The sequence below is a fragment of the Ursus maritimus genome, unplaced genomic scaffold (genome assembly GCF_017311325.1).
Source record: "Ursus maritimus isolate PB19 unplaced genomic scaffold, ASM1731132v1 scaffold_9, whole genome shotgun sequence".
NCBI lineage: Eukaryota > Metazoa > Chordata > Mammalia > Carnivora > Ursidae > Ursus > Ursus maritimus.
In genome coordinates, this window is record NW_024427107.1 from 32,801,617 (window position 1) to 32,827,326 (window position 25,710).

General features: G+C 39.6%; 1 protein-coding gene across 2 annotated transcripts in view; it reads left to right on the forward strand.

The window, feature by feature from the left end:
* CA13 (carbonic anhydrase 13) overlaps positions 1-25,374 on the forward strand; it is a 27,740-nt gene extending 2,366 nt beyond the window's left edge. The window contains exons 2-7 of one of the 2 annotated variants that reach the window (XM_008689105.2): positions 2,164-2,361; positions 9,171-9,289; positions 15,193-15,288; positions 16,783-16,845; positions 17,357-17,512; positions 25,238-25,374. In XM_008689105.2, coding sequence (XP_008687327.1) covers positions 2,164-2,361; positions 9,171-9,289; positions 15,193-15,288; positions 16,783-16,845; positions 17,357-17,512; positions 25,238-25,357 — 752 coding nt within the window. In that variant the 3' untranslated portion in view covers positions 25,358-25,374. The remainder of the gene's footprint in view (positions 1-2,163; positions 2,362-9,170; positions 9,290-15,192; positions 15,289-16,782; positions 16,846-17,356; positions 17,513-25,237) is intronic. The other variant, XM_040626115.1, reaches the window with a different exon arrangement.
* The last annotated feature ends 336 nt before the right edge of the window (positions 25,375-25,710 follow it).

The window sequence follows — 25,710 nt, forward strand, 5'->3', positions numbered from 1 at the left end:
GTGACAATTACTGAAAACTACATGTCTCTATAGATATTCAAAAGTTCTTGAATCAATGGAAGAATCACTATATATCTCTAAGAACTATGTTTAAATGGATGTTTATGTTTTATGTTAGTGGATGTTTTGAAAACATTTTTAAAAAGGGGCCTCTTTAAGAGGCAGGGAAATGAACCCACTATAGTGGTTAATAAATAATATTGAGTAATTTATGCAAGTGGGATTATTTTTATTTTATTTTGGGTAGCCTCTGCTTTTAAAAATTATTCTTGTTATAAAGACTGGAAATAGGAGAGTAAAGGAGTTAGGAAGAGAAAGAAAAAGGTAAACAACATTTTGTGATATATGCCTCACATATTCAAAATCTAATTCTCATCAGGTTAAGTCATACTTGCTGCCAATGAGGTAGAAAATTTTTTCACTTAAAGCAAGGACTCGATTGTGCAGAGAAAGAGTACTAGAAAGGTAAATTGGAGTACTTAATAAATCAGGAAATGTAATGGCTTTTTTGTAATAAGTTGTAGGCAAGGACTTTTGATGTTCAAGTTGCTTTGAAGTCCAAAGTGTTGGATTCACAAGAGAAGAGCTTTTAAGTTATGTGTATGGCTATATATTCATGCTCTGATTTTTTGTACCTGAAGCATATGTGAAGGAAAGAGCTTAAGGTTTCTCCTTTGCACAGTTGAAGAGTAATAAGGAGCATTAGATTTAGAGATTGAAGCTGTTGTTAATTGTGATATATTTGCATTTCTTGAAATTTCATTCTAAATCTTATCTTTAAAAATATTTGTTGTTGTCAGTAACAAATGTTTGTCATGCTATGTCATTTTAATAAGTTCTTGAATATTAGAGAAATCAAGTTAGTGATATAGGGAAAAGCTTAGTCAGTAGCCCTGTGCTGTACCCCCTGGTGGTAGCTGTGTAAATTGCAGGCATAGTAGACATAATAAGAACCTTTAACCTATAAAGTGACTACTCACATCTGTAGAATAAGATAGAGGTTACTTGAAGCTGCAGTCTTGCTCTTGATTCTGGGAAGCAGAACTTGAATCAAGTCTTCCAGAGAAATGAAGAATATAGACATAGAATAAAGCGGGTATTTCCCGCTTATTGGTTCATATCAATTTACCAAACGTGTGTCCAACTTGAGAACTAGATGCAATTTTGACTTTTTGAATAGAGAATCAGGATGACAGTTGTCCCTTGTGTTGGAATTCAAATGTAACACTGGCAAAATAACTGCAGAAGGACCTTCTGAAATGTAGAAAGAAAGAAAGAAATTGTTACCTGACTCCACTAAAGATAATCAACAATATTACATTTCCTGACATGGTGCAGCCATTTTATTTGGATTATGCTGTGTGAAAAATTTATGTATTTCCTTAGTATGCCTGTTACACATCAGAGGTAACCGAGTGAGGCCTGGGTGACCCCTGGAGACACGAGTGAGTGATAGAAGAAAGAAATAGGGATAACATTTTTAAGAACTGCACACTTTTATCTCTACATAGTTTTCCCAGTTCCATTAATTCTTTCATCCCATGAACTCCTGTTGACTGCTGAAGCTACCACAGATATCGTTCTTGGAGCTGAAACTAAATCTCACTGTTTTCAATGATGAATTGTGCTGTTGTTTGTAGTATGCTAGAAAGGTACCTTTGGAAAGTACTTTTTTTTTTCCTCCAAAGATTTATTTATTTTAGAGAGAGAGAGTGAGAGAGAGCAGATGTGTCCGGGGGGGGGGGGGTTGTGGGAGAGGGGCAGAGGGAGAGAATCTCAAGCAGACTCCCCGCTGAGCAGGGAGATTGAAGCCCCCAACATGGGGCTCAGTCTCATGAGCCATGAGATCATGACCTGAGCCAAAACCAAAAGTGGGATGCTTAACCAACTGAGCCATCCAGGCGCCCCTGGAAAGTACTTTTTAAAGCTGACATGTTTTTTGTCTGTGAGGGTTAGTTGAATGTTGCAAATGAATTAAGGCAAATCAGGAGGTTTTCATACCAATAATAAAAGCAACCAGTCTTGTAAAAAAAAAAAAAATTAGATGTGAAGATCCTGAGGATGAAGATCTTATTTGTTTTTCCTTCAACTCATGCACAGTGTATTTGTTTGGTAAAAGAAATAACTTATTTAGTCCTTTTCTTTTGGTCCTATGTATTTAAGGTCCTATTCATTGGAATAAATTTTTCCCTATTGCTGATGGGGATCAGCAATCTCCGATTGAGATTAAAACCAAAGAAGTGAAATATGACTCTTCCCTGCGGCCTCTTAGTATCAAGTATGATGCAAACTCAGCCAAAATCATCAGTAATAGTGGCCATTCCTTCAGCGTTGACTTTGATGACACAGAGGACAAATCAGGTTGGTTCTTTTTTTTTTTTTTTTGGGTGGGGGGTGGGGGTCTTGGGTGATTGGACTGTGATTTCTTATCTTTCATATTTAAAATATCTATGCATTGTGTGTTCCTTACCAATACTTTGCTAGGACTTGTAATAAAAGTTTTGTTTGACTATTTCATGGGATAATGTCTTTCACACTGTGAATAAGTCATGGACCAACCAAATAAAACTTTAGTTTATTTGTTAATTGGATAACTAAATGAAGTAGAAAAAGAGAATTTCCTTAAAACGAACATTTAATCCTTCTTTAAACATATCTACTACCCAAGGAATGGATGATATCTACTTTAAAGTTAAGATGAGAGAGAAGATTAGAGAGAATTGAATTTTGGAATACTTCTTAAGGCTTCTGACAAATTATTTTTATTTTTAGTCTAATATTAGGATGATGCTGTATTTGCTCTATTAATGAAAAATGTAATTAAGTTATAAAAAGAAGGTTTTTCACTTATTAAGCTCAGATTTAGGTTAGTAATAATATACTGTATTTATGTGATGCTATGTTGTTAGCAAAAATTATAAGCCCACAAAATTTCTCATATTTGTCAAATTCATAAAAGATGTATTTCCATCAGAGCATTGAGGAAAAATGCACAAAGAAAGATTAACACATGGTATTTTTAACTTATTGGGGGAGGGGGACCTTGCTTTTTATATACTATATTTGATTGTCTTTTCTTCAAGCTCTCAGTTTTATGAATCTGTATTAATAGATACCGTTGATGGGTACATTGTAAATAGTCCAAGGCTTCTGAGTATAAAGTTTATACCACCCATAATTGTAGTTTGGTACTGTTTATATCTCAAACATAAAAAACTTGAGACTACCCACTCTTAGTTTTAGAATAAGAAGTGATTAAATGTACTTCACCTAAAACTTAAAGTTTTTTAAAGATTTATTTATTTGAGAGAGAGAGAGAGAGAGAACACATGAGTGGGGGGTAGAGGCAGAGGGAGAAGGAGAGAATCTCAAGCAGACTCCCCACTGAGCGTGGAGCTTCATCTCAGGACCCTGAGATCATGACCTCAGCTAAAACCAAGAGTCAGACACTTAACCGACTGAGCCACCCAGACCCCCCAAAACTTTTTAATTTATAAATGTAGGCAGCCTGAGGCATGAAACATTCCTGCTCTGATTTGCTTGATGATAATCTAGGTTTCTCTCTCCCTCTCTCTTTTTCCTTCCTCTCCATCCTTCTCTTTTCCTCTCTCTCCCTGTCTCTTTCCCCCTTCCTCTCATTTTCCCTCTACTTTGGATTAATCAGGGGAATCAGTCTGTTTGTGTTTCCAGATTTTGACACTGGGTCTGTGATTGGTAGTGCGTGTCCTCTCCCCTATATGAAGGTCTTGTTCCTATCTAGATCACAGTGAAATTAACAGGGTTAATTGGAAATATCTGTAAAGTACTTTCTACCCCTCTGAGACAGAAACTACATAAATATGGGTCACGATGCTCATTCTTTTTTCTCAAGATAAATAAAAAAAGAATGTTTCCTGGTGATTCTGGATATTAAATCAGTGGAAAAGTAGAAAACACTAGAGTTAAAATAAGTTATTGGCTTTTCTTTTTCTTTGGTAAACTATAAAAAATAAAAAGATACTTTCTGTAGCAAACCACTTTGATTTGAAGAAAACAGTTTCCATTTTGTAAAGAAGCCATTCTTTTTTTTTTTTAAAGATTTTATTTATTTACTTGACACAGAGAGATAGCCAGTGAGAGAGGGAACACAGGCAGGGGGAGTGGAAGAGGAAAAAGCAGGCTCCCAGCAGAGCAGGGAGCCCGATGTGGGGCTCAATCCCAGGACCCTGGGATCATGCCCTGAGCTGAAGGCAGACACTTAACGACTGAGCCACCAAGGCACCCCTAAAGAAACCATTCTTGACCAAAATTAACTCTGAATCCCACCAATCAAGAAACCACAGGCGTGAAACCTTCCTCATGGTCCTTGTAGGGCTTCTTTGTCTGGGAAGTTGCATTCGATGTGGTTAACCTCTGGTGAGCTACCCATTAGAATTTTAATAGTCCTTTAAAATGGGGGCAGGGGCGCCTGTGTGGCTCAGTCAGTTAAGTGAGCACCCCTTGCTCAGTGGGGAGTCTTCTTCTCCCTCTGCCTCTGCCTGCCACTCTACCTGCTTGTGCTCCCCCCATCTCTCTGTCAAATAAATAAATAAAATCTTTTTAAAAAATAAAAAGAAAGGGGACAGGAGAATATGAAATTTGGGGGGAAGAATTCCTGTTGGCCATAGTAGAGGGGAAATAATAATCTGATAAGGAAAGACAAGGGCATTTTCACCCTAGTTACTGGTCTTTCTGCACTCAGATAGGATCTCACCTCTCGGAATCTCACCTGACTGGCCCCACAACTCCTCCTAAGGCACCCCAGGCTTGTCCTATCACAGAACTTCCCACACGGCACTGTAACTGTCAGTTAGTTCTCTTCCCACTCAGCTGAGCACTGCCTGTGGGCAACAGCTATGGTGCCTTGCACACAATAGGAGCTCAATAAACGTGTGTTGAAGTTGAAAACATTTTTTTTTGGCGTGATGCTTCCTGGAGAACCTAGAAAATTGATATGGCATTATGATACAGGACGCATTAGTCTACATAGGTGAAGTCCCAGTAAAATTACAAACCACCAGAAATCAATTAATATTTACCATTTGACACCTAAGTAGTTTAAGCATTAGTGCATTATTCATTGTTTGTATGCTGGTGGGAGAGACAGTAAATACATGCATAGACAAGTGTGTTAATTTTTAAATTTTTTGTTTTTCTGATTTTGTTGCAAGCCCTGCTTATCATTTAAGGCCACTGATGACAGTGTAGTTTCAGAAAGTGAGTAAGATTAGCAAATTTCTAACAAAGTCAAATTCAACGGAGTAACATATACATTTCTAGTTTCACAATATTATTGGTCTTTGCAGCATGTAACAAATAACACGGATAGTTACTTTTACTAAGATATTAACAATTTCCCAAAGTTTTATGGCATTTAACTCTGGTTGCTTAATCTCTGTAGACCTCTTTTATGAGTGTTTTATTTGGAATATATTTAAGAAAAATTCTGAATGAAAGGATAAGTGGACTATTCATGTATCCCAGGTGTGATTTTGGAGAAATGATTATTCACTTTCAGATATAAGATGGAGACAATAATATTTATTTACTCATCTCAATTGCAGAGGAAGATGAATGATTTGACACTTGAAACCACTAAGTCATTCTTCTTAAAAATAACTTTTGTTGCCATTATTCATTTTATACTACAGTTGCATTTTTTATTATAAACTATCTCAAAGTCAGTGATAAATTAACCTTAGTATTTTGACTCACTTTTCCCCACCCTGTGTTTCTTCAAAAGAGCTCTGCTCCAAGAGAATGTTTTCTTCACAAGTAGACGTTTGCTGCTCATGGTCCCAGTTTGGGTATTTTAGTTGAAACACTCAGATGTGGAGTCCAAATATGTAGAGTGTAAGCCACTCTTTGTTGCTTAACTAGCAGAGCTATGCTAATCTGGCTTTAAACCCTGGATTCCGAGCAGGCTTTCCAGAGATCAACCCTTATTCTTGGATGTTTCCCTAAGCATGTGTGTTTTTGGTGTCACTTTCTTTCTCTTGAGCCAGCTTGTTTGCATCTTCTCCTGAAGTTAATTCCACATTGATTACCCAAGCTTTCTAATCTGCTTTTTATCTGTGAGGGCATGACTTGATGTTTGAGCTCAGGTCTTATGCTACAGTAAGAAAAAAAAAAGGATAATAGAATTGTTGATTTCTTTGGCTAAAATGAACGACTCTGGCAAAATAGTTGTTGGTGAGGATGCAGAGAAAGGGGAGCCCTCTTGCACTGTTGGTGGGAATGCAAACTGGTGCAGCCTCTCTGGACAACAGTATGGAGGGTCCTCAAAAAGTTAAAAATAAAACTGCCCTATGATACAGCAATTGCACTACTAGGTATTTATGCAAAGGATATGAAAATGCTGATTTGAAGGGACACTTGCACCCTGATGTTTATGGCAGCATTATCAACAATAGCCACATTATGGAAAGGACCCAGATGTCCATCAACAGATGAATGAATAAAGAAGAGGTGGTATGTATACAATGGAATATTACTCGGCCATCAAAAAGAATGAAATTGTGCCATTTGCAACAGTGTGGTTGAAACTAGAATGTATTAGGCTAAGTGAAATAAGTCAGAGAAAGAAATACCATATGATGTCACTGATATGTGGAATTTAAGAAAAAAAAAACAGGTGGGGGCACCTGGGTGGCTCAGTCGTTAAGCATCTGCCTTCAGCTCAGGGCCTGATCCCAGAGTCCTGGGATTGAGCCACATATCGGGCTCCCTGCTCCGATGGGAGCCTGCTTTTTCCTCTCCCACTCCCCCTGCCTGTGTTCCCTCTCTCACTGGCTGTCTATCTCTGTGTCAAATAAATAAATAAAATCTTTAAAAAAAAAAAAACAGAAAAAAAAAACAGATGAACACAGGGGAAGGGAAGGAAAAGTAAGATAAAAATAGAGAGGGAAGCAAATCATAAAAGACTTTTAACTAACTATAGAGAAAAAACTGAGAGTTGCTGGAGAGAGGAAGGGTGGGGGGATGGGCTAAATGGAGGATGGGCATCAAGGGGGACACTTGAAGTAATGAACACTGGGTGTTATATGTAAGTGGTGAATCACTAAATTCCACTCCTGAAACCAGGACTACACTATATGTTAACTAACTTGAATTGAAATTAAAAAAAAAACAACAACTGTTGATTTCTTTTCATTTGGAATGTCATTGCATCCATGCTGTATGGAGTCACTTAGAGGCATGTGCCTTTTAAATGAATTTATTTGTGACTCATCTTTGAAACTTCTTGTTTAAAGACAGATCAAATGTTTTATTCATTCATTCATCAAATATTTATCATGCATCTGCTCTGTGATAGTTACCGTGTTTAGGTGATGGGTACAGCAGGGACCTAATCAGAGTCTCTGCACTCATGAACACTGTTCAGTGGGAGACTCAAAACACTAAAACTACTCTGTTTATACCAGTGTAACGAAAGAGCAAGCCCTAGGGTCTGATGTAAATGTTTCCTCTCTCTTATTTTTCAGAGGACTTTGGAAATAGCCATTTTTTTTTTTATTGTAAAGAAATCTGGATCCAAATGAATCTGAAGAAACCTCCAACCATTCAACCTCCCCCCCAAAATTTTATTGCATATGCTCAGTTTTTTCCCTTGGTAGTTTTGATAATTGTAGAAGTTAAGGAGCATCCAGTCCAATCTCCTAAATTAAAAATAGACAGACAAATGAACACAAATATAGACAAGAAACCTGACGCCCACAGAGGCTTAAGTGAGTTTTGGAAGATCACATAATTCAGTAGCTGAGCTGGGACTATTCCCAGGTTTTCTGATTCCAACCACACTAACTCTTAATCATTGATGTTCAGCTTCAGCTGAGTCAAACTGAGTAAGGAAGAAATGAGTTCAGATGTACTGGTTAATATGGCAGTCTGGATCATTTCTCTCCCACAGTATAGCTCAACGAGGAGTGTGCTTTAGGCAAATGTATTTTCCCTTTTCTCCCTTGCTGTGTGTAGAAAACTGCATGTGATATACACCTTAACATCTTTGGTTCTGTAGGCTCCCTGTGGAACATGGGACTTGAACTCACGACCCTGAGATCAAGAGTCACATGCTCTACTAACTGAGCCAGCCAGGCACCCCATAACATCTTTTGCTTCTTATATAAGACGGATCATTCATGACAAATTTTGAGATAGCTCTATCTCTGTATCTCTCTTTACCTATCTGAAATCTCTGAAGAGGAGAGGGTCATTTAAATCAAACTGTTATTAAGTCTGCACCTCACAATCTAACACTTCTGTTGGGTGTTGATGGGAGATTAGTAATGCATATGGTGTATGGAACACCCAGTGCTTTCTTATCCCCCCACATCCTTTAAACATGCCCAATAAAAAATAATTAGGAGAGATAGTTTAGAGCTATGTTTTCTATTAAGAAGCTTTTCTATATACTTAAGATATGATTCTGTTTCCAAAAAAGAGTTAATTTTGTCTGTATTCCAGGTTTCCCTGGAAGGATAGAATTCAAGTACAGAAGATATGCTTACTTGGCCAATTTTAGTAGTCATCCTAACAACAATAAAATACTAATAATAGCTAACATGTCCAGCATGCCAATTGTGTGCCAGGCAGTGATAAGTTCTTTGTATTCAACTTTTCTTCTATTTTCAAAGCAGCATTAGGAGGAGGGAGCATTACCGTCTTAAGGTGACAGACATGAAGGCTAAAGCTTTGAAGTTAGAGTTGATGCAAGATCACACAGTAAGAGCGTGAGCCTGGGTTTTCTCAATGCCGGAGCCTGTTCTCAACCATCGTGCTAGGCTGCTCCACCAAGTTCAAGGTGGCCCTCTTTACATACCACATCCTTATTCAGAGAGGCTGACATCCTCCAGTAAACAGACCAGTTCTTTACTTTTAGGAATTCCTAATTTCTTCTACTTTCTAAATTCTGTGTCTGTTGTGATTTCCCAGATGTCCCATAAAAATCTGTACTGTGGACTCTCCAACCTTTTAACGTTTCATTCCTCATAAACCTAAAAATTGTATGCCTGTCTGCAAACTGAATGACACATTTGTAAAAAATTCCTTGGAGGACATGGGCATGTTGAATAATTCAGGGAGATGATGTGGATTGTAGCAGCATGTGTAAATATTTTTTTCTTGCTAACAATTTAAAATGTGTTGGTGTTTAGTTCTGCGTGGGGGTCCTCTCACTGGTAGCTACCGCTTGCGACAGTTTCACCTTCACTGGGGGTCTGCTGATGATCATGGCTCTGAACACGTGGTGGATGGAGTGAGATATGCTGCAGAGGTAAGCCATCGGACATGTATTCGTGAGTCAGTGCTTTCCTAGGTGCTGGGATTTAAGGAACACAGAGCCAACTCTCTTCACTCCAAACTGATCTTGAGCCAGTTAGGAATCAGTGTCTGAGACTGCTTTGTTCCATCAATAGGAGAGTTTATCAGTAGGAGAGCTATAAATGTGGTCCTTCTGAGCCTTACACCAACTCTGAGAGCTTAGGGTTATTGTGCTCCTTCTAGAAATGAGTAAACGGCAGGTTTGGAGAGATCAAGTAGCTTATCCAATTAGGAAGCGGTTGAGATGGATTTAAACTCATGTCTGTCTGACACCAAATTACAAACTCTTTCTAGAATATCTGTTGTGTTTCCTGAAAGTCCAGGAAGAAAGCAGAGAAAGAGACATTTGATTTGGACCCAATTATGTACATATTTGGTCCAGACACAGGTGAATACTAATATCATATTTTGTAGAAGTGATAGTAAATGGCAAAGTTCCTCATAGGGAAAAGAAATGAAGACAAACTCTCCTAAACTCTACATTACCTCTATATTTACAGGTCTGAAAGGGAATTTCTATTAATTATTGAAGTCATAACACATTACATCACTCACTGACTTTTTTTGTAATTGGGAAGTTAGTCCTTTATAATTATATTCATTAATAATACTCTACTTTTTCTAATCCTCTGTTAAATGACAAAGCATAATATACTTCAGGTTTTAATACTGTTAAATACTGCTAACACCCAACTTTTCCATGAGATGAAAGTGAATTATTGTATGACTCAACCAAAACTTTTTAAGTGACAGTAATTTGGCTTGTGAGTTGTCTAGGTGAAACAGAGCATTTCCAGTCAAGTAAAGTTTTCCTTCATTTTCTCATGATTACTGAGCTGTGGAGTTCAGACACTCCTTTATAGTTCTGCTTTTCAGAGAAATCCGGCCAAGAGAACTTCCCAGTTTTGCTCTTCCATTAACACGTACAACTATTCCTTGAGCCTATCAACCAAAACATCCATTTGTCTACTTAAAACACTTTTGTTTGAAGCCAAGCGCTTGGGGTAAGGGACCTGCTCTGTTTTCAGGGTGGGGAATAAAATATATATCCAAAGTGTTCCATGGCACTGGACAAAAGATGCCAACACGTAGAAAGTGAGACTCCTGAGTCTGTATGGTGCCTCAGTTTATATCATCTGCTGAATAGTTTTCATGTTGCTTTCTGAAGTTTTGTGTCCTGAATTTAACACATTGTTCTAAATCTGGAAGGTTTTGTGGGGATTGAGCTGCCTTTGGATTCCTGCTTTGTAATTTTCCTAAGCAACTAAGAAAAATTAGTCACATTGCTTTATGATGATACTTTCTAGTGTCATAAACTTGAAAGTATACTTTCAGAGAGGTTTTATCTGAGCTGGCAGGTTGTTTCTTGAAAAGGGCACTCCTATCCTGAAATTTTTCAGAGGCTCAGGGTCCTGACCTGCAGAGCGAGAGACATCTTCGTAGACTTTCCTTCTTGAAGTAGATAAAGCTTTGGCTGGAGTTTCATAGATTCTTTAATATGTGTTCAAGGCTCTTTCTTACTTTATTTGTTTATTTGTTCATGAATTCATTCACTCTTTAAGAATTCATTGTGACCCCATCGTGTCACTCATCTTTGTCCAGCTTACTCGTGCTCGTCCTGAGGGAGTGATGGGAGGAAGTAAGGATGAGCCCGGGAGTGTTTCCCTGTGATGAGTCCCTCATCCCTAAACCTGAAGGACGAGATGAACAGGAGTGAGCCAGGCAAAGGGCAGAGACAGCAGGGACCATGCATAGACTCATGTGTGAGGACTTGGGGTGGGAAAGCACATCACATATTGGAAGAACAGAGTGGCCAGTGGGATTAGTGCATGAAGAACGAAGAGGAGAGATGCCAGAGATAAAGTTGGAAAGGCTGGAGGGCCTGGTTTTACAAAGATCAATCATGGTAGGGCTTGTGAACTTAAATCTAAGTGTGGTGGGAAGCCATTAACTGGCTTTGAATCATGAAGTGATCATATTTGCATTTTAAAGATATTCATGCTACCGTTTGAGAATAAATTGGGTTGAAGCAGGAGTGGATCAGGGAAGCCAGGGAGGAGGCTTTCGGGGAGGTTCCAGGTAATAGATGAGAGTGCAGTTAATTGGAGTGCTGGCGGCCAGTGCAACCTCAGTGGGATTTGTTGATTGATTTGGTTTGTGGGGGGTCATTGTTTCTGGTTGGAGGTAGGAATGCTGATGGAGAATGAGGAAGTCTGGGTCAGACCTCCGGGTTTGTGGGGTGTTAGAGTTAGACAATAAACACATAAATAAATGGCATATGGTAAGTTCTTTGATAGGAACAGTGCCATGGGATCTGGTAGTGTGATTGAATAGTTAGGAAAACTCATCATGAGAAAATCTAGACAGTTCCTCAGCAAGTGGGTGCAGCAAATACAGATGACCTTGGGCAGATATGAAGTTAGCATGTTGAAGAAGTGAAAGGCGTTGGCTTCTGGGATTAGAATTAATGAGGGAGAGGTTATAAGCTGTGTCCTAGAGAGGCAGGCAAGGGCCATGCCTTGTCGGGCTTTATAGGGCATGGTGAGAAGTTTGGAATTTACCCTTAACGTATTGAGACAATGACAATGGAAGGTTTTGAGCAGGGGAATGTCATGTTCTACTTTATATTTTATAAAATATAACTAGCTGCTGTGTGGAGAAGTGGTTGGGCAAATGTTGAAACAAGAAGACAAATTAGAAGGTTATGGAAGTATTTCAAATGAGCAAGGATGGTGGTTTGGTCTACGGGGGTGGTGGAGTTGAAGAGAGCTAGATGAGCCCAGGATATGTTTGGGAAAGAAAATCAGTGGGACTTGCCAATGAAAGGGTGTGAAGATTGAAGGAAGAAGAAAGAGGAGTCTAGAAACACTCCTAAGACTTCGGCTTGTGCAAACATGAAGATCATTCTGTCATTTACTCAGATGGGCAAGTCCGGGGAGGAACAGGTTGCAGAGAGAAGCTGACGTCCTGTTGTGCACACATTACGTTTGAGGTGTCTATTAGATATTCTAGGCTCACGTTCCAGAAGGCTGTTAGCTACTGACCTGGAGTTTAAGGAAGACGTCCAGGCTGGAGCTGGAGGTATTTGGGAATCACTTACATTTGGTTTCAGGTTCAAAAGAATGCCTTTGTGCTCAGCTGTAGAAATGATTCTTAATTAGTTTTTCTAGCCACTTTTGTACCTAACTTCATGACTGTCATCGAGTTGTACCCTCTTAAAAAATAAAAAGAAGAAGAAAAGAAATGAAAGGAAAAAACCATTTAAAGTGTTCCATGTAAAAACTTAACTTTGGGTCTAATCTGATGATTTGTGACATTATAGAGAGAGATTAAAGTGATCTAAATCGTTGGAAAACCTTATCCTAAGAGTTATGCATCTATAAAAAGCAGACTAATAATCCACTCCATTATTTAAAACTTCATCTGATTACAGTTTGTACAAATTATATAATAAGCATATTAAATATGTAGCTGATAGTTAAACTATGATTTTAACATTAATGGTGATGTTTGGCATGCTAAACATAATTACATATCAATAGTATGCAGTTAAAAATGCTAACATTGAATAATACTATTATTTAGAAATTATTGGGGCACCTGGGTGACTCCGTTGCTGAGGGTCAGACTCTCAATTTCAGCTCAGGTCATGATCTCAGGGTCCCGGAATAGAGCAAGTCTGCTTGAGCCTGCTTGAGATTCTCTCTCCCTCTCCCTCTGCCCCTCCCCATGCTCATGCTCTCTCTTTTTCAAACAAATAACTAAATAAATAAAATCTTTAAAAAAAGAAATTATTTTCCAACAGGGAATAATCTTCTCATTTCCATTTTTGTGGCCTCTAGGACATCTTGTCATTTGCTGAAATCACTGAGGCTGTTGTTTTTAGTCAGGAAATATGAGTTTGTTATTTGTTTGTTTGAGTTTTAATTCAAATACAAATGCTGGGGCACCTGGGTAGCTTAGTCAGTTAAGGGGCTGCCTTCAGCTCAGGTCAAGATCCCAGGGTCCTGGGATTAAGGCCAACAACAGGCTCCCTGCTCAGCGGGGAGCCTGCTTCTCCCTCTCCCTCTGCCTGCTGAGTAGGGAGCTCAACGCTGGGCTTGATCCCAGGACCCTGAGATTGTGACCTGAGTTGAAGGCAGACGTTTAACCGACTGAGCCAACCAGGCACCCCTAAATAGTTGCTGTTTTTTAACCAGCAAAACAGTATATAGATTAATCTCTCTTTAGTTAGGTATTCATTTTTTAATCAGTTGTTGTTGTGAACCTAAAGACATCATTTCACATCTTTTTATATCTTTGGTGTCATCTTTTACTAAGTGAGCTGATGGATTGGCACAGAGCCATTTAAAACAACTTTAATGTTCTTTTCAGCCCCTCCCTTAAGCGGAATGTCATCTATCTCATGTGAACCAAACGAATTTTGTTTCATCATCCGGTGTTTTCAAGGTTTCGTTCCTCCTCCAGCTATCTCACACCAGCTTAGAACGTGACACTACAGGGATCCACCTTTGTATTTTCAGTCTGCAGATCCCACAACCTTCCTTGATTGTTTATGGATGGTGGGCTGTTTTATAGTTTTGTAGCTCACTAGTTGTGATAATTCTTATTTATCCAGAAATTCCCCCATATTAGTTGCCTATAAGATACGAAGTTATAGTTAAAGCATGGGATTAAAACCATGTCTTTGAACATACTCAGTTCTCTCTTTTAAGAGACAGCTAGAAAAGTGATTTGTGCATGAAACCCTTCATATGTGTTTATTCCGTGAGGTGCCAAAAGGATTCATTGAAAGGAGATTTTATCTGAAGTCAGTTCCTCATGCAGGGGTTCTTGGACAACATGGCGTCCTCATGATCTCGGCCAAATCGGTTGAGCATGGCACACTGCCCTTCGGCATCTATCTTAGTTTGTTCTTCCCCTTAATCAGGAATGAAGGTCTCCCTAGAGTGGTTTCTGCCTTTTTGTTATTCTACAGTCTTTCACAGTTGTTTGTGTATTTGGGACACTGTACTGTTTACAGTGGCAGAACATATAGGACCCCTTTGCTTTTTGCAGGACACCACTCGCAAGAGTGTAGTAGGTGTATTTTCTATTTTCTAGAGTTCCAGGTTCTCCAACCCTTCCCTCTCCCCTTCCTTCCTTTCCCCTACCTCAGTAACACCAACTGCCTCTCATTTTCATCCTCAGACATGTCTGGTTCCTAGTTCCTGTTCCTAGACAAAGCCTCTTTGTCCTCATTAAAACTCGCTATCAGCAAAGGACCTGAACATAATTATAGAAGGTAATACATGTGTGAATACTGCTTTAAAGAGTGCTGTTAAGGAGAATTTGCACTTTCAAGTCACAAAAAGTCTTCAAGGACAGTGATGAACATCTGACTGGGCAGTTTCAGGAACAACTGGTACTATCCTTAGCAGCAGGATTGTCACTGCAAACCTTCAGTTGACTTCTCCCCACCTCCTGTGAGCCTAAGCTTGTTTCATGGACTCTGCTACCAGCTGACATCTGACCTAAGGCTGCTCTCTTGCAATCCCACCTGTGGAAGGCTAGGGAGGAGCCTTGTCACTCAGGAGCAATGGTTGGAGTTTGCTCGGGCCAGAGAGGCTTGGCAGGATGGTCCAGAACATTCTATCTGGTGCTGTAGACCTTCCTATAGTACACCACAGACTACAAGTGGCCATGGTGATTGTCTTTGGCTTTTGGACAAAAGCAAATAGGTGGGTTCTGTGAAGAATGCATTATACACATGAGTGCACAGCCCCAGAACATCTATATTGATATTATATTTCCATTTATGTTTTTAAGGATTTTTTAAAAATAACATTTGAATTATGTTGCATACCTCCCTTTCAGCTCCATGTCGTTCATTGGAATTCAGATAAATACCCCAGCTTTGTTGAGGCAGCTCATGAGCCAGATGGACTAGCCGTCCTGGGAGTATTTTTGCAGGTGAGAATCCACTGATTTCATTTTAAATAATTCATCAGCCGTGTTGGATAAAGAGTTTCAGTTGTGGAAAGGATAGTCTACCATTTTTAATAGTAAACTCATTCTAAGTTTAATGTTTTCCTTTTGAAATTAATATTAAACATTTATGTATTAGTTTATGATTTCTCTAATAGCCCAGAACTACCGTAGGAGTATTGCCTTACGTCTCCTCTTACTGTCCATTGATCATTCTTATGTGAATAGAAACAGCAGCAGCAACAGCTGCAACAATAGTAGCAGGAGTTACAACTGAGATTCAGAGAAGAAAATCTTTATTCTAGGCTCTTCCTGATTACACAGTATTTAGAGATACAGGACAGGGTGAAGTTCAAGTTCCTGAATCCTGAAGCACTAGTTTTACCACCGTGGTTTGTTGTCTCAAACACACTGAACAGTTTAAAAAAATTGTTGTTGTCTTTTCCTTTGTCTCATATTCACATGTGGTGAAGCAAGTATCCTTGTTATAATCCCCGTGGGTGGATCGGGCCGTTCAGCTCCCACTGTGACCGCATTCTTGTAGGGCTGGGCGCTTTTGCTCTGCCACCAACTCTGTGTGTGATGTTGTAACTCGCTGGGGCTGGGACTGGGGGAAGTACAGGGCAGATGGGGGGTGGGATGAAAGGCAGCGGCTCCTTGCCTTTGGCCACCAAGTCTGCTGGTGACGGTGGAATGCAAGTGGGACAAGAGATTATATTTTAATCCTGAAGGATTGAAAATCTTAGGTAGATTCAGGACATCCGTAAAGAGGTACATATATTTTTCTGATGATGATTTCTAATCATGATAATTTATCGTTTTGGTTCAGGACCTTAAATCATTTTGGGTTGAAAGTGGGAGATTTTTTCTTTTCTTTTTATTTTATTTATTTGAGAGAGAGGGAGGGAACACAAGCAGGGGGAGTGGGAGAGGGAGAAGCAGACTTCCCACGGAGTAGGGAGCCCCATGTGGGACTCAATCCCAGGACCCCAGGATCATACCCCGAGCTGAAGGCACACGCGTAACCGACTGAGCCACCCAGGCGCCCCTGGAGGTATTTTTTTTAATGCTTTGATGTCACAAGAGTCAGTTTGGATCTAAGGTCTGAAGGTTACATCTGGTTGGATAGCATTATGTTCGAGTTTCCTAAGGGAGTTTCCTCTGAAGTTAACCTGCATCTTAAACATTCATAAAGCTGAAAAACTATGTCGCTGTTACTACTAGTTTTGGAATCAAGCTTAAAATTCAGCTGTGGAGCCAGTAACATTACCTTGTTGCTCAGATTCTGCTGGCATGATAAAGCCAGCAGGTGAAAGACAGCTTCATTATAGAACAATCTCTGTTTGTTCTGGGCTGGCATACGTTTAAAAACAAAAAAACAAAAAAACAAAAAACCAATTCAAAACCAGTGACTGAAATGGAGTGAACCAGACCTGTTCTGCTACAGTAACCATTTCTTCTGAAATTTCGTGCTTTCAGATTGGTGAACATAATTCGCAACTGCAAAAGATTACTGACATTTTGGATTCTATTAAAGAAAAGGTAAGACGAAATATTATTTGCTAATGACTAATGGATTCCTTGTTCTCTCCTGAGTTTCTTACCTTCTCCTAATACCTTAGACTTTAGATAAAGCATATGCTATCTGCTTTGAAGCAGGTGTGGAACATGCTTGACGGATAGAGCAGAATCAACCTATTACTAACATTTGTCTTTTGAAAATTATGAAGGGGCCTTAAATTATCTACAATCATTACTAATGAATCTATGCATGATTGATTTTTGGTATTGGGGTTTTGCACATCAGCATTTAATTGCAACACATTTAAAACAAATCTTGTGCTTCTTAAATAAATCTAGGTGATGTGCTACTTCACCTAAAAGTTTTAGATTAAGGTAGAAACTTTTTTTTTAAGATACAAAGACAGATACTAAATAATTCCATGAGTTAAAGAATTCCAGTAAAATGGTCTTTCATTGGCTGTAGGTTTCTTTTTGAGGGCTGCGTAAAGCTCTCCCATTGTAATTGATGGGAATTCTCTTTCTCCACCAGGGTAAACAAACTCGATTCACAAATTTTGACCCATTATCTCTGCTTCCTCCATCCTGGGACTACTGGACATATCCTGGTTCCCTTACAGTCCCACCTCTTCTCGAGAGTGTCACATGGATCGTTTTAAAACAACCTATAAATATCAGCTCTCAACAGGTATGTCACTTCTTCAAGGTTGATCTTGATTTACTAGAGGGAACTGGACCAAAACTTAAAAAAAAAATCCATCCTACCCTTAATTTCGGGGGCAAGTTAAAGCCTGTATTTTCCCTTCATTAATCAGATTGGTGGTTGGACCAGGTAAAACTTATGTCCCTTTCTTATTTGACCTTCTGTGATTAGATGATTTCTCTCCCCAATCTTTGAAATGTAATGTGCATACAGACACTGAGGAAAGTGACTTTAAAGGCTATCATTGTTTTTTTGGGGGGGGGGGCTGAGATATAAACAGGCTGGTATATAAATGGGAAAATCAGGAGAAAGGCTACTCTTAAAAGGGGTCTTTCTTCTTTTTGACCTCAGTCCCTAGACCTGCTCCTCCTACAGACGATGTCGCAATCAGAAAGTGAGCAGTGACAACAGCAATGGGTCTCTTGGCTTTTGTGGACAAGACTTTTGTGGGGCTGCTTGAGGGGCTTTAAGCATTTACTGAGACATTGTTGAGTGCCTACCTGTGCTGTTTTAGTGAAGACATTCCTTCACTTGTCTTTCTGATAAACGTGTTGAGTCCCCGCAATAAGCAAGCCGTCTGCAGGCTCAGGCTGTCTTTGATGGCCAAAAGTCGGCTTGGGTCTACGACCTGTGTGACTGACCTAGCTCACAGGTGGCTGCTGTGTCTTCTGATGGATGCTGTACTGGGTGGGATTTCTTTGCTTTTTGTTTTCCTTTTTGAATTACTTGCTGCAAAATCTTAGCAAGATCATAGTCTACTAATTTTTGCAGCTAATCAAGCACTTCTGTTCTGGGCTTGCCCACCTGCGTGGCTGTTCATTTTATTTTATTTTTTAAATTTTTAAAAAAGATTTTATTTATTTATTTGAGAGAGAGACAGCCAGCGAGAGAGGGAACACAAGCAAGGGGAGTGGGAGAGGAAGAAGCAGGATCTTAGCAGAGGAGCCTGATGTGGGGCTTGATCCCAGAACGCTGGGATCATGCCCTGAGCCGAAGGCAGATGCTTAACGACTGCGCCACCCAGGCGCCCCATGGCTGTTTATTTTTTGCCCCCAAAGACTAGAGCTGGTTTACCTTTACCAAGGTCATGTCAGGTAACATTTTCCCTTGGAGTTGAACACATCTAACTTCTGTTGGCCTTATCTTTAGGATTAAAGACAAATAATAATCTGGGACATATTAATCAAAGCATGTTTGTAAAAGTCTGGATTGAAGTCCAGAGCTTAACTGACATGGAAATTCTTGTGACTTTTTCCCATCATAAATAAGATGCTTTGTGTCATGAGAAAAAGGACCTGTCACTGATTCAGTGGCCATACTAACAGAGCACATTTTTCTTTCCTTCATGTGCTAAGCTGTTCACTTTTACATTCTTTTGTTAAATTTGAACAAGATGGTGGTGAGAATTAATAAGTTACAACATCAAGGTAGTAATAATAGGAGATCATGTTTTTCCCTTGTATTTCAAAGATATTTTTATCTCTTAAAGCCACTTGGAAAATTATTTTTTTTAAATATTTTATTTATTTATTTGACAGAGAGAGAGACAGCACAAGTAGGCAGAGCAGCAGCAGAGGGAGAGGGAAAAGCAGGCTCCCTGCTGAGCAGAGAGCCTAATTCAGGGCTCAGTCCCAGGTCCCTGGGATCATGACCTGAGCCAAAGGCAGATGCTTAACTGACTGAGCCACCCAGGTGCCCCGGAAAATAACTTTTTGAAATCCACCTGCCATTTGGAAGAGAATGTATTAAAATATATAATTTAGTTTCTTAAAATACATAAAGCTCTTAATCAAAAATGATGCGCTGTAAGTTTAGGAGTCATGCTTACCTAGCTGTGGTTTCGTTACTGTATCTAATTTGAGGCTCAATTAATTAATATTAATTATTAATGTGGTTTTTATAAGGTAGAGTATATAAATAATTATATTTTAGAGCTTTAGTATGATTGATAATTCACTGTTATCTACTTAAATTCACTTACATCTACTCTAGCCCGAATACTTTCAGACATTTTCATTCTAAAAAAATATTTAATTTATTTATTTGAGACAGAGAGAGAGAGAGTGAGAGTGCAGAAGGAGGGGGGAGGGACAGAGGGAGAGGGAGAAGCAGACTCCCCGCTGAGCAGGGAGCTGGACAAGGCTGATCTCAGGACCCCGAAATCATGACCTGAGCCGGAGGCAGACACTTAACTGACTCAGCCACCCAGGTGCCCCAGACATTTCATTTTTAACCAGATGGAAATGATTATCTGAATAATAATCCAAATTATTATAACATGATATTATGGTGATTTCAAGAGTTAAAGAATGAAGCCAAAGATAGTTCAGAAGTCCAATCCCTGTCTAACCATGAGAAAAACATCAGACAAAGCCCAACTGAGGGACATTCTACGAAATAGCCAATCAGTACTCCTCAAAACTGTCAAGGTTATCAAAAGCAAGGTAAATCTGAGAAATTGTCATCTTCAATAAATGCTCAAGGAGATATGACTACTAATGTAAAGTTGTTTCCTAGTGGGATCCTAGAACAGAAAAAGACGTGAGTAAAAACAAAGGAAATCTTAATAAAGGATGGACTTCAGTTAATGATAACATATTAATACTGGTTCACCAATTGTGAAAAGTGTACCATACTAACGTAAGATACTAATAATAGGGCACGTTGAGTGTGGGGCTTATGAGAACTATTTGTACTATCTTTGCAATAATTCTGTAAATCTAGAACTGTTCTAAACTAAAAAGGTTATTAAGAAAATCCAAAACATGAGAGGGTTGAGATGGTTATTCAGTTGTTTATCTCTTTTATATAAGGTGAAATGAACATGTCTTTTGTGTATACCACTTACTTAAGGGTTACTTTCCAAAAGATAATTTCTAATCTCAATTTTAGCTGCTTTTTATTTTTGAAGTCCCTGGGACACATTGTTTTATGTATTTTCCAATTCTACCATGTAACGTCACTAGCTTTGAGATTAAATTCTTTTTTTAGCAAGTTAGTGCCAATTTTTTTTTCCAGGTTTTTCTACTGTTATTTCTTGCCCAGTCACTGTTTGACCAAAAGTGCAGACCAGATGGTTTTCATTTTCTTTTATTTAATTCAAGCCCATTTTTGTCCCCAGAGTCACTTATTGAAATGCTTAATTTAACTGCCAGACCAGTAAACAGATATGCTTTCAGATAGTTTTGATAATAGATCTGTCATTCTCTTTGGAAGGCTGACTGTTCTGCCAAGTTTCTTTGGGTTATCCTAAATTATCTAAATTGGCTTGCTCATCTGCTGAATTCAATGTGCAGAATACTTGGCTTTAATTCTATGTTTTTTTAAAAAAAATTCTCTTTGTCATTTGTTACGATATTTCCATACAATAAAATTCATGAGTTTTAGTGTGCAGTTGATGATTTTCGTTATTGTATATTACCATGCAGCAACCACTAGATCAAGATATAAAATAGATCCCTCAGCCAAAACATTTCCTTAAACTTCTGTGCTCTCCACCTCCTTCCTCACCTATGGCCCTAGACAGTCACTGATATGCTGTCACTAGGATTCTGCCTTTTCTAGAATTTTATTTAAATGGAATCGTACAGTATGCAGATTTTGTGTTTGACTTCTTTTACTTAGCATAATGTTTTTGAGATTCACTGACAGTTGTTTTTACTGAGTAATATTCTATGATATGGATATACCACCTTATTTTAAAATCTACCAATTGATGGATATTTGGGTTGCTTCCAGTTTGGGACTATTATGAATAATAGCTGTACATATTTGGAAGTTAGGAATAATTGGCATATGCAATTTTGTGTGGACAGATATTTTCATGTTTTGTGGCAATACCTAGCACTACATGTTTAACGGTATAAGGTACTGCCATATTGTTTTTTAATGTGACTGTTCCTTCTTCCATTCTCACCAGCAATGTATGAGATTTCTAGTTCCTCCACATCCTTGTCAGCACTTGATGTTGTCAGTCTTTTGACCTTTAGCCATTCTGGTGGGTATATGTGATTTTTAAAATTTGCATTTATGTGGTGACTAGTAATGTTGAGCATTTTTTCGTAGTAGTAATTGGAGTAATCGGAGACAATCCAGTTAGTCGGGACCCGGTGGTCCAGAAGCCAGACTAACTAGTTTGTTTTGGGGCCTTATTAGAGTTAGAAATGTTACATATTTTGGAGATCAATTTTGAAATGTTTACACCTGAAGTGACATGATATTCAGCATTTGCTTCAAAATCATCCAGTTTGGGCAGGATGGGAGGTGGAAAGAGGGAAGGAGTGAGAGGATAGATGAAAGGAAGTGGGCTGTGTGTGAATGACAGATGAAGCCGGGTGCTGAGTTTGTGGTGGTTTATGCCGCTGCTCTTTCTAGCTTTATGTATGTTTGGAAGTTTCCATAATAAAAAGTTCATGAAAAGAGATTAGGGGAAAATAGAAAAAAACAGTTAGAGATGCAATATAGTGCTGTGGTTAGTGCATGACTTATTTGCCAGATGGCTTATTTACTGAAACTTCCTAGCTGTCCCTCAAGTTCCTCATCTTTAAAATGGGGATAAGAGGGAATCATTGATGAGGTGAGGTATGTGTATAGAGGATTCAGAGCAGTACCTGGGCCACCAGGTCCTGTAAGGGAGGTTTGACTTTTATTATTACCCAGCTTTGGCGGCATTGGAGTGCTGTTAGACATTTGAGCCTATGGTGACATAAAGCAAAGCTATTTACAAAACATTAGAAAAGAATATTCTGCTTACTGGGGTTGCTCTATAAGGAAATTAAAATTTCAGTGTTAGAGCCAAGAAAAACAGCAAAACAGATCATACCCATCTCAGCCTTCAGGCTGATCTGGGGAGACTCCTGCCGGGACTCGTGTAGATGGTATCAGCCTTCGTGACAGAGCGGCAGATTTTCTGTTTGCAAGAAGCCCAGGGGCCCAGAGAGCAATGAGACTGGTAAGGGCCAGCTGGGGGTGTACATTTTGAGGTTAGTGGGGCGGTGGAGGACACCAGAGTCAAGAGGAGCAAATCTGAGCAGGGACTGGCAGGTGCAGGGTCTACGTAGCTAGGCTGAGTGATTGTGAGGGAAATCAGAGCCAAAAAGGGAAGGGGTTTGGTGAGGGATCAGTGCAGGTTCAGTGAATCTCACCAAAATGTGCAGGCAGGTCAGAGAAAGATCTAGAGTAAATTCCGGTGAGGTTCAGGTGTTACAGAGGTAGGGAGCCATGATCAACTTGCAGAGGAGTCAAAGGAGGGTGGGAGGGGTGCCTGGGTGGCTCAGTTGGCTAAGCGTCTGCCTTCGGCTCAGGTCACGATCTCGGGGTCCTGGGATCGAGTCCTGCATCAGGCTAAGCAGGGAGCCTGCTTCTCCCCTGCCCCTTCCCCTGCTCCTGCTCTCTCTCTCTCAAGTAAATAAATAAAATCTTAAAAAAAAAAAAAAAAAGCCAAGATCTTCAGAGGAATGGGCAGCTTCCCTGGGAGGCAAGTCATGCTTGCGGAGGCCAGCGAATCGGAGCCCTGATTCAGGCCTTGGGATTCCTGCACAGCCTCCTGGAGAGGCCACTCCGGACAGACCTGATCCCCATGATCTGCGGGAGGCTGAGTGTTTTCCCTGTGGCTCCAGAGGTTAGATTTTATTTGCCTCTGCTGCTTGACTTTACCAGGGATTTATTTAAGTCTCGTCTGGCTTTAGCCATCATCTGGTCTAACGAAATATGAGTAATAGTAAGTGGTAACTATTTGTCTTATTTTGCCCACATCTGTACCCTTTTAAAAGACCCCTCAAAGTACCACCAGTGGAAAGACATGGCTGCTTGTATATGATGCATGAACGTGTCTCCGTGGACTGTGGTGACAAACTGTGTCCTCCTTGTTACGGAGGACCTCCATCCCCACTGCCTCCCATCCTGGCTAGTACTGTACAAGAAATATTTCAGACTTCAGCTAAATGATGATGACAGAAACTTAATAGATGTGTCCTAGTATGAATTTTTAAAAAAGATTTATTTGAGAGAGAGAGAGAGAGCTCGAGCAAGGGAGGGGCAGAGGGAGAAGCAGACTCCCCCCTGAGCAGGGAGCCTGATGCGGGGCAGGATCCTGGGAGCCTCGGATCATGACCTGAGCCCAAGGCAGAAGCTTAACCAACTCAGCCGCCCAGGCGCCCCTATCCTAGGGCGAATTTGCTTGATTCTGCGACTGGGTGACTAGCACAGCTTAGAGAAGGAAGCTTTAAATTTTTTTTTTTTTTTTTTTTGTCAGAGAGAGAGAGCAGAAGCAGGGGGAGCAGCAGGCAGAGGGAGAAGCAGACTCCTCACTGAGCTGGGAGCCTCATGCGGGACTTGATCCTAGGACCCTGGGATCATGACCTCAGCCGAAGGTAGATGCTTAACCGACTGAGTCACCCGGGTGTGCCGAGATTGGAGGCTTTTATTCTCAATAATTTAATAATTTGTCTTTGCTCAAATGAAATAGCAAAACAAACACCAGAAACTTACTTAATTGGTAATATATTTTTGGTGAACGTTTTCAAAAAGTAGAATTATTCAGCTAGTTTACCCAGTCTTCCTTTTACTACTGTAGACCTGTGCTAAATCTTGATAACTTGTATTAAATCACCAAAGAATTGTTAAATAATTTATACAACATGCTTAAAGTAGAAAACTTCAGCAATTAAAAATAGTGGCATAAATTTATATTTATTGACATGCAAATATATATATATAGGATATATATTAAGTAAAAAAAAAGGTTTCTAAAGAGCATGATACTTGAGCCTGTTTTTATAATAAAACGTCATGTATGTGTGCGTGTGTGTTCATGAGTTTATATATATAAAAACATCTGGAAGGATATACTCTATAACGTTAACTGTGATAATATCTTGTGATGTGATTACTAGGAATTTCTTTTTCTTCTTGACGCTTTGTGTGTTGTATGAAGTTTGTAAGATAAGTCAGCATTTTTTTTTGTAATAAGAAAACTTAACCCTGTTTGATGAGAAATATGCCTATATCACTGAAATTGTATTTAAACATTATTAGAGGTTGAAGGGCCCAAGCGTTTACCATGGTTAGTTGTTTGCAAGGCTCTAGTATGGTGAGAGCAAAATCACTGCTTAAGGAAAACAGTACTTAAAAGATCAATATTCTATAGGACGGGCACCGCAAGGTTGCCGGGAAAATTGAGGCCATGTTGTCCAGGAGTACTGGTACGTGTTCGATGTGATTCCGAGAGTCATATTCCAGTAGTACCTACTGAGATCATATAAGTTAGTGCCTCACTTTATGGATGAGGTAACTGAAGACCGGCGCCCAAGGTCACCCAGCTAGTCAGTGCCAGACCCAGGACTCTGAAAGCCAGTACAGCGACCTTTCCACTGTCCTATTCTGCCTTTATAGGTGACATTCTCTGATTCCTAGATATGTCCTCTTTGAACCACATTCTAAATGTTCTTTCCTCATATTACTTTGATCATCAGATCAAGAATGCTTATGGAACTTAATTTTTGGACCCATAGGTATTTGTGTAGTGGTGAGAACTTAGCAGAAGTGGCGTTTTACTATATATATGACTCATAATTTAGAACACTTTTACTGCAATAGTTTAGTTCCTGGTAGAGGAAAGGTTACATGTTTCATAACTTTCTATGGAGGGCAGTTCACCAACACTGGTGTGACTTTCTACGCTGAAGCCAACTCTTCTCTTGTCTTCAACAGCTGGCCACGTTCCGCACTCTTCTCTGCACGGCCGAGGGCGAAGCAGCGGCCTTTTTGCTGAGCAATCACCGCCCTCCACAGCCTCTGAAGGGCCGAAAAGTCAGAGCCTCTTTCCATTAAAAGTTGTCACCAGCTGACCACCCCAACCATGTCTGTGGAGAAAAAACAAAACACAAAAATCCCTACTAACGGCTCTTTCCTAGAATTCTGATTTACGGGTACCTTTTTGCTCTCAGCTTTTTGATCTCAGAAGATCAGATCTCTGTAATCAAACTTAACTCACACGTCTCAGATGCACTCACGGGTGTTCAAACAGTAAACATTGTTTGATGTGTGTTGAGACCCACAAAATGCATCTACTTCAACCACAAAATGTGAAAACATGGCAAGCATCGCAAAACCTCCAAACGCATTAAAAAATTTTCCCTTGCCCTAGAGATTGACTCAGTCATATCTCTCAGTAGTGTTTGGTC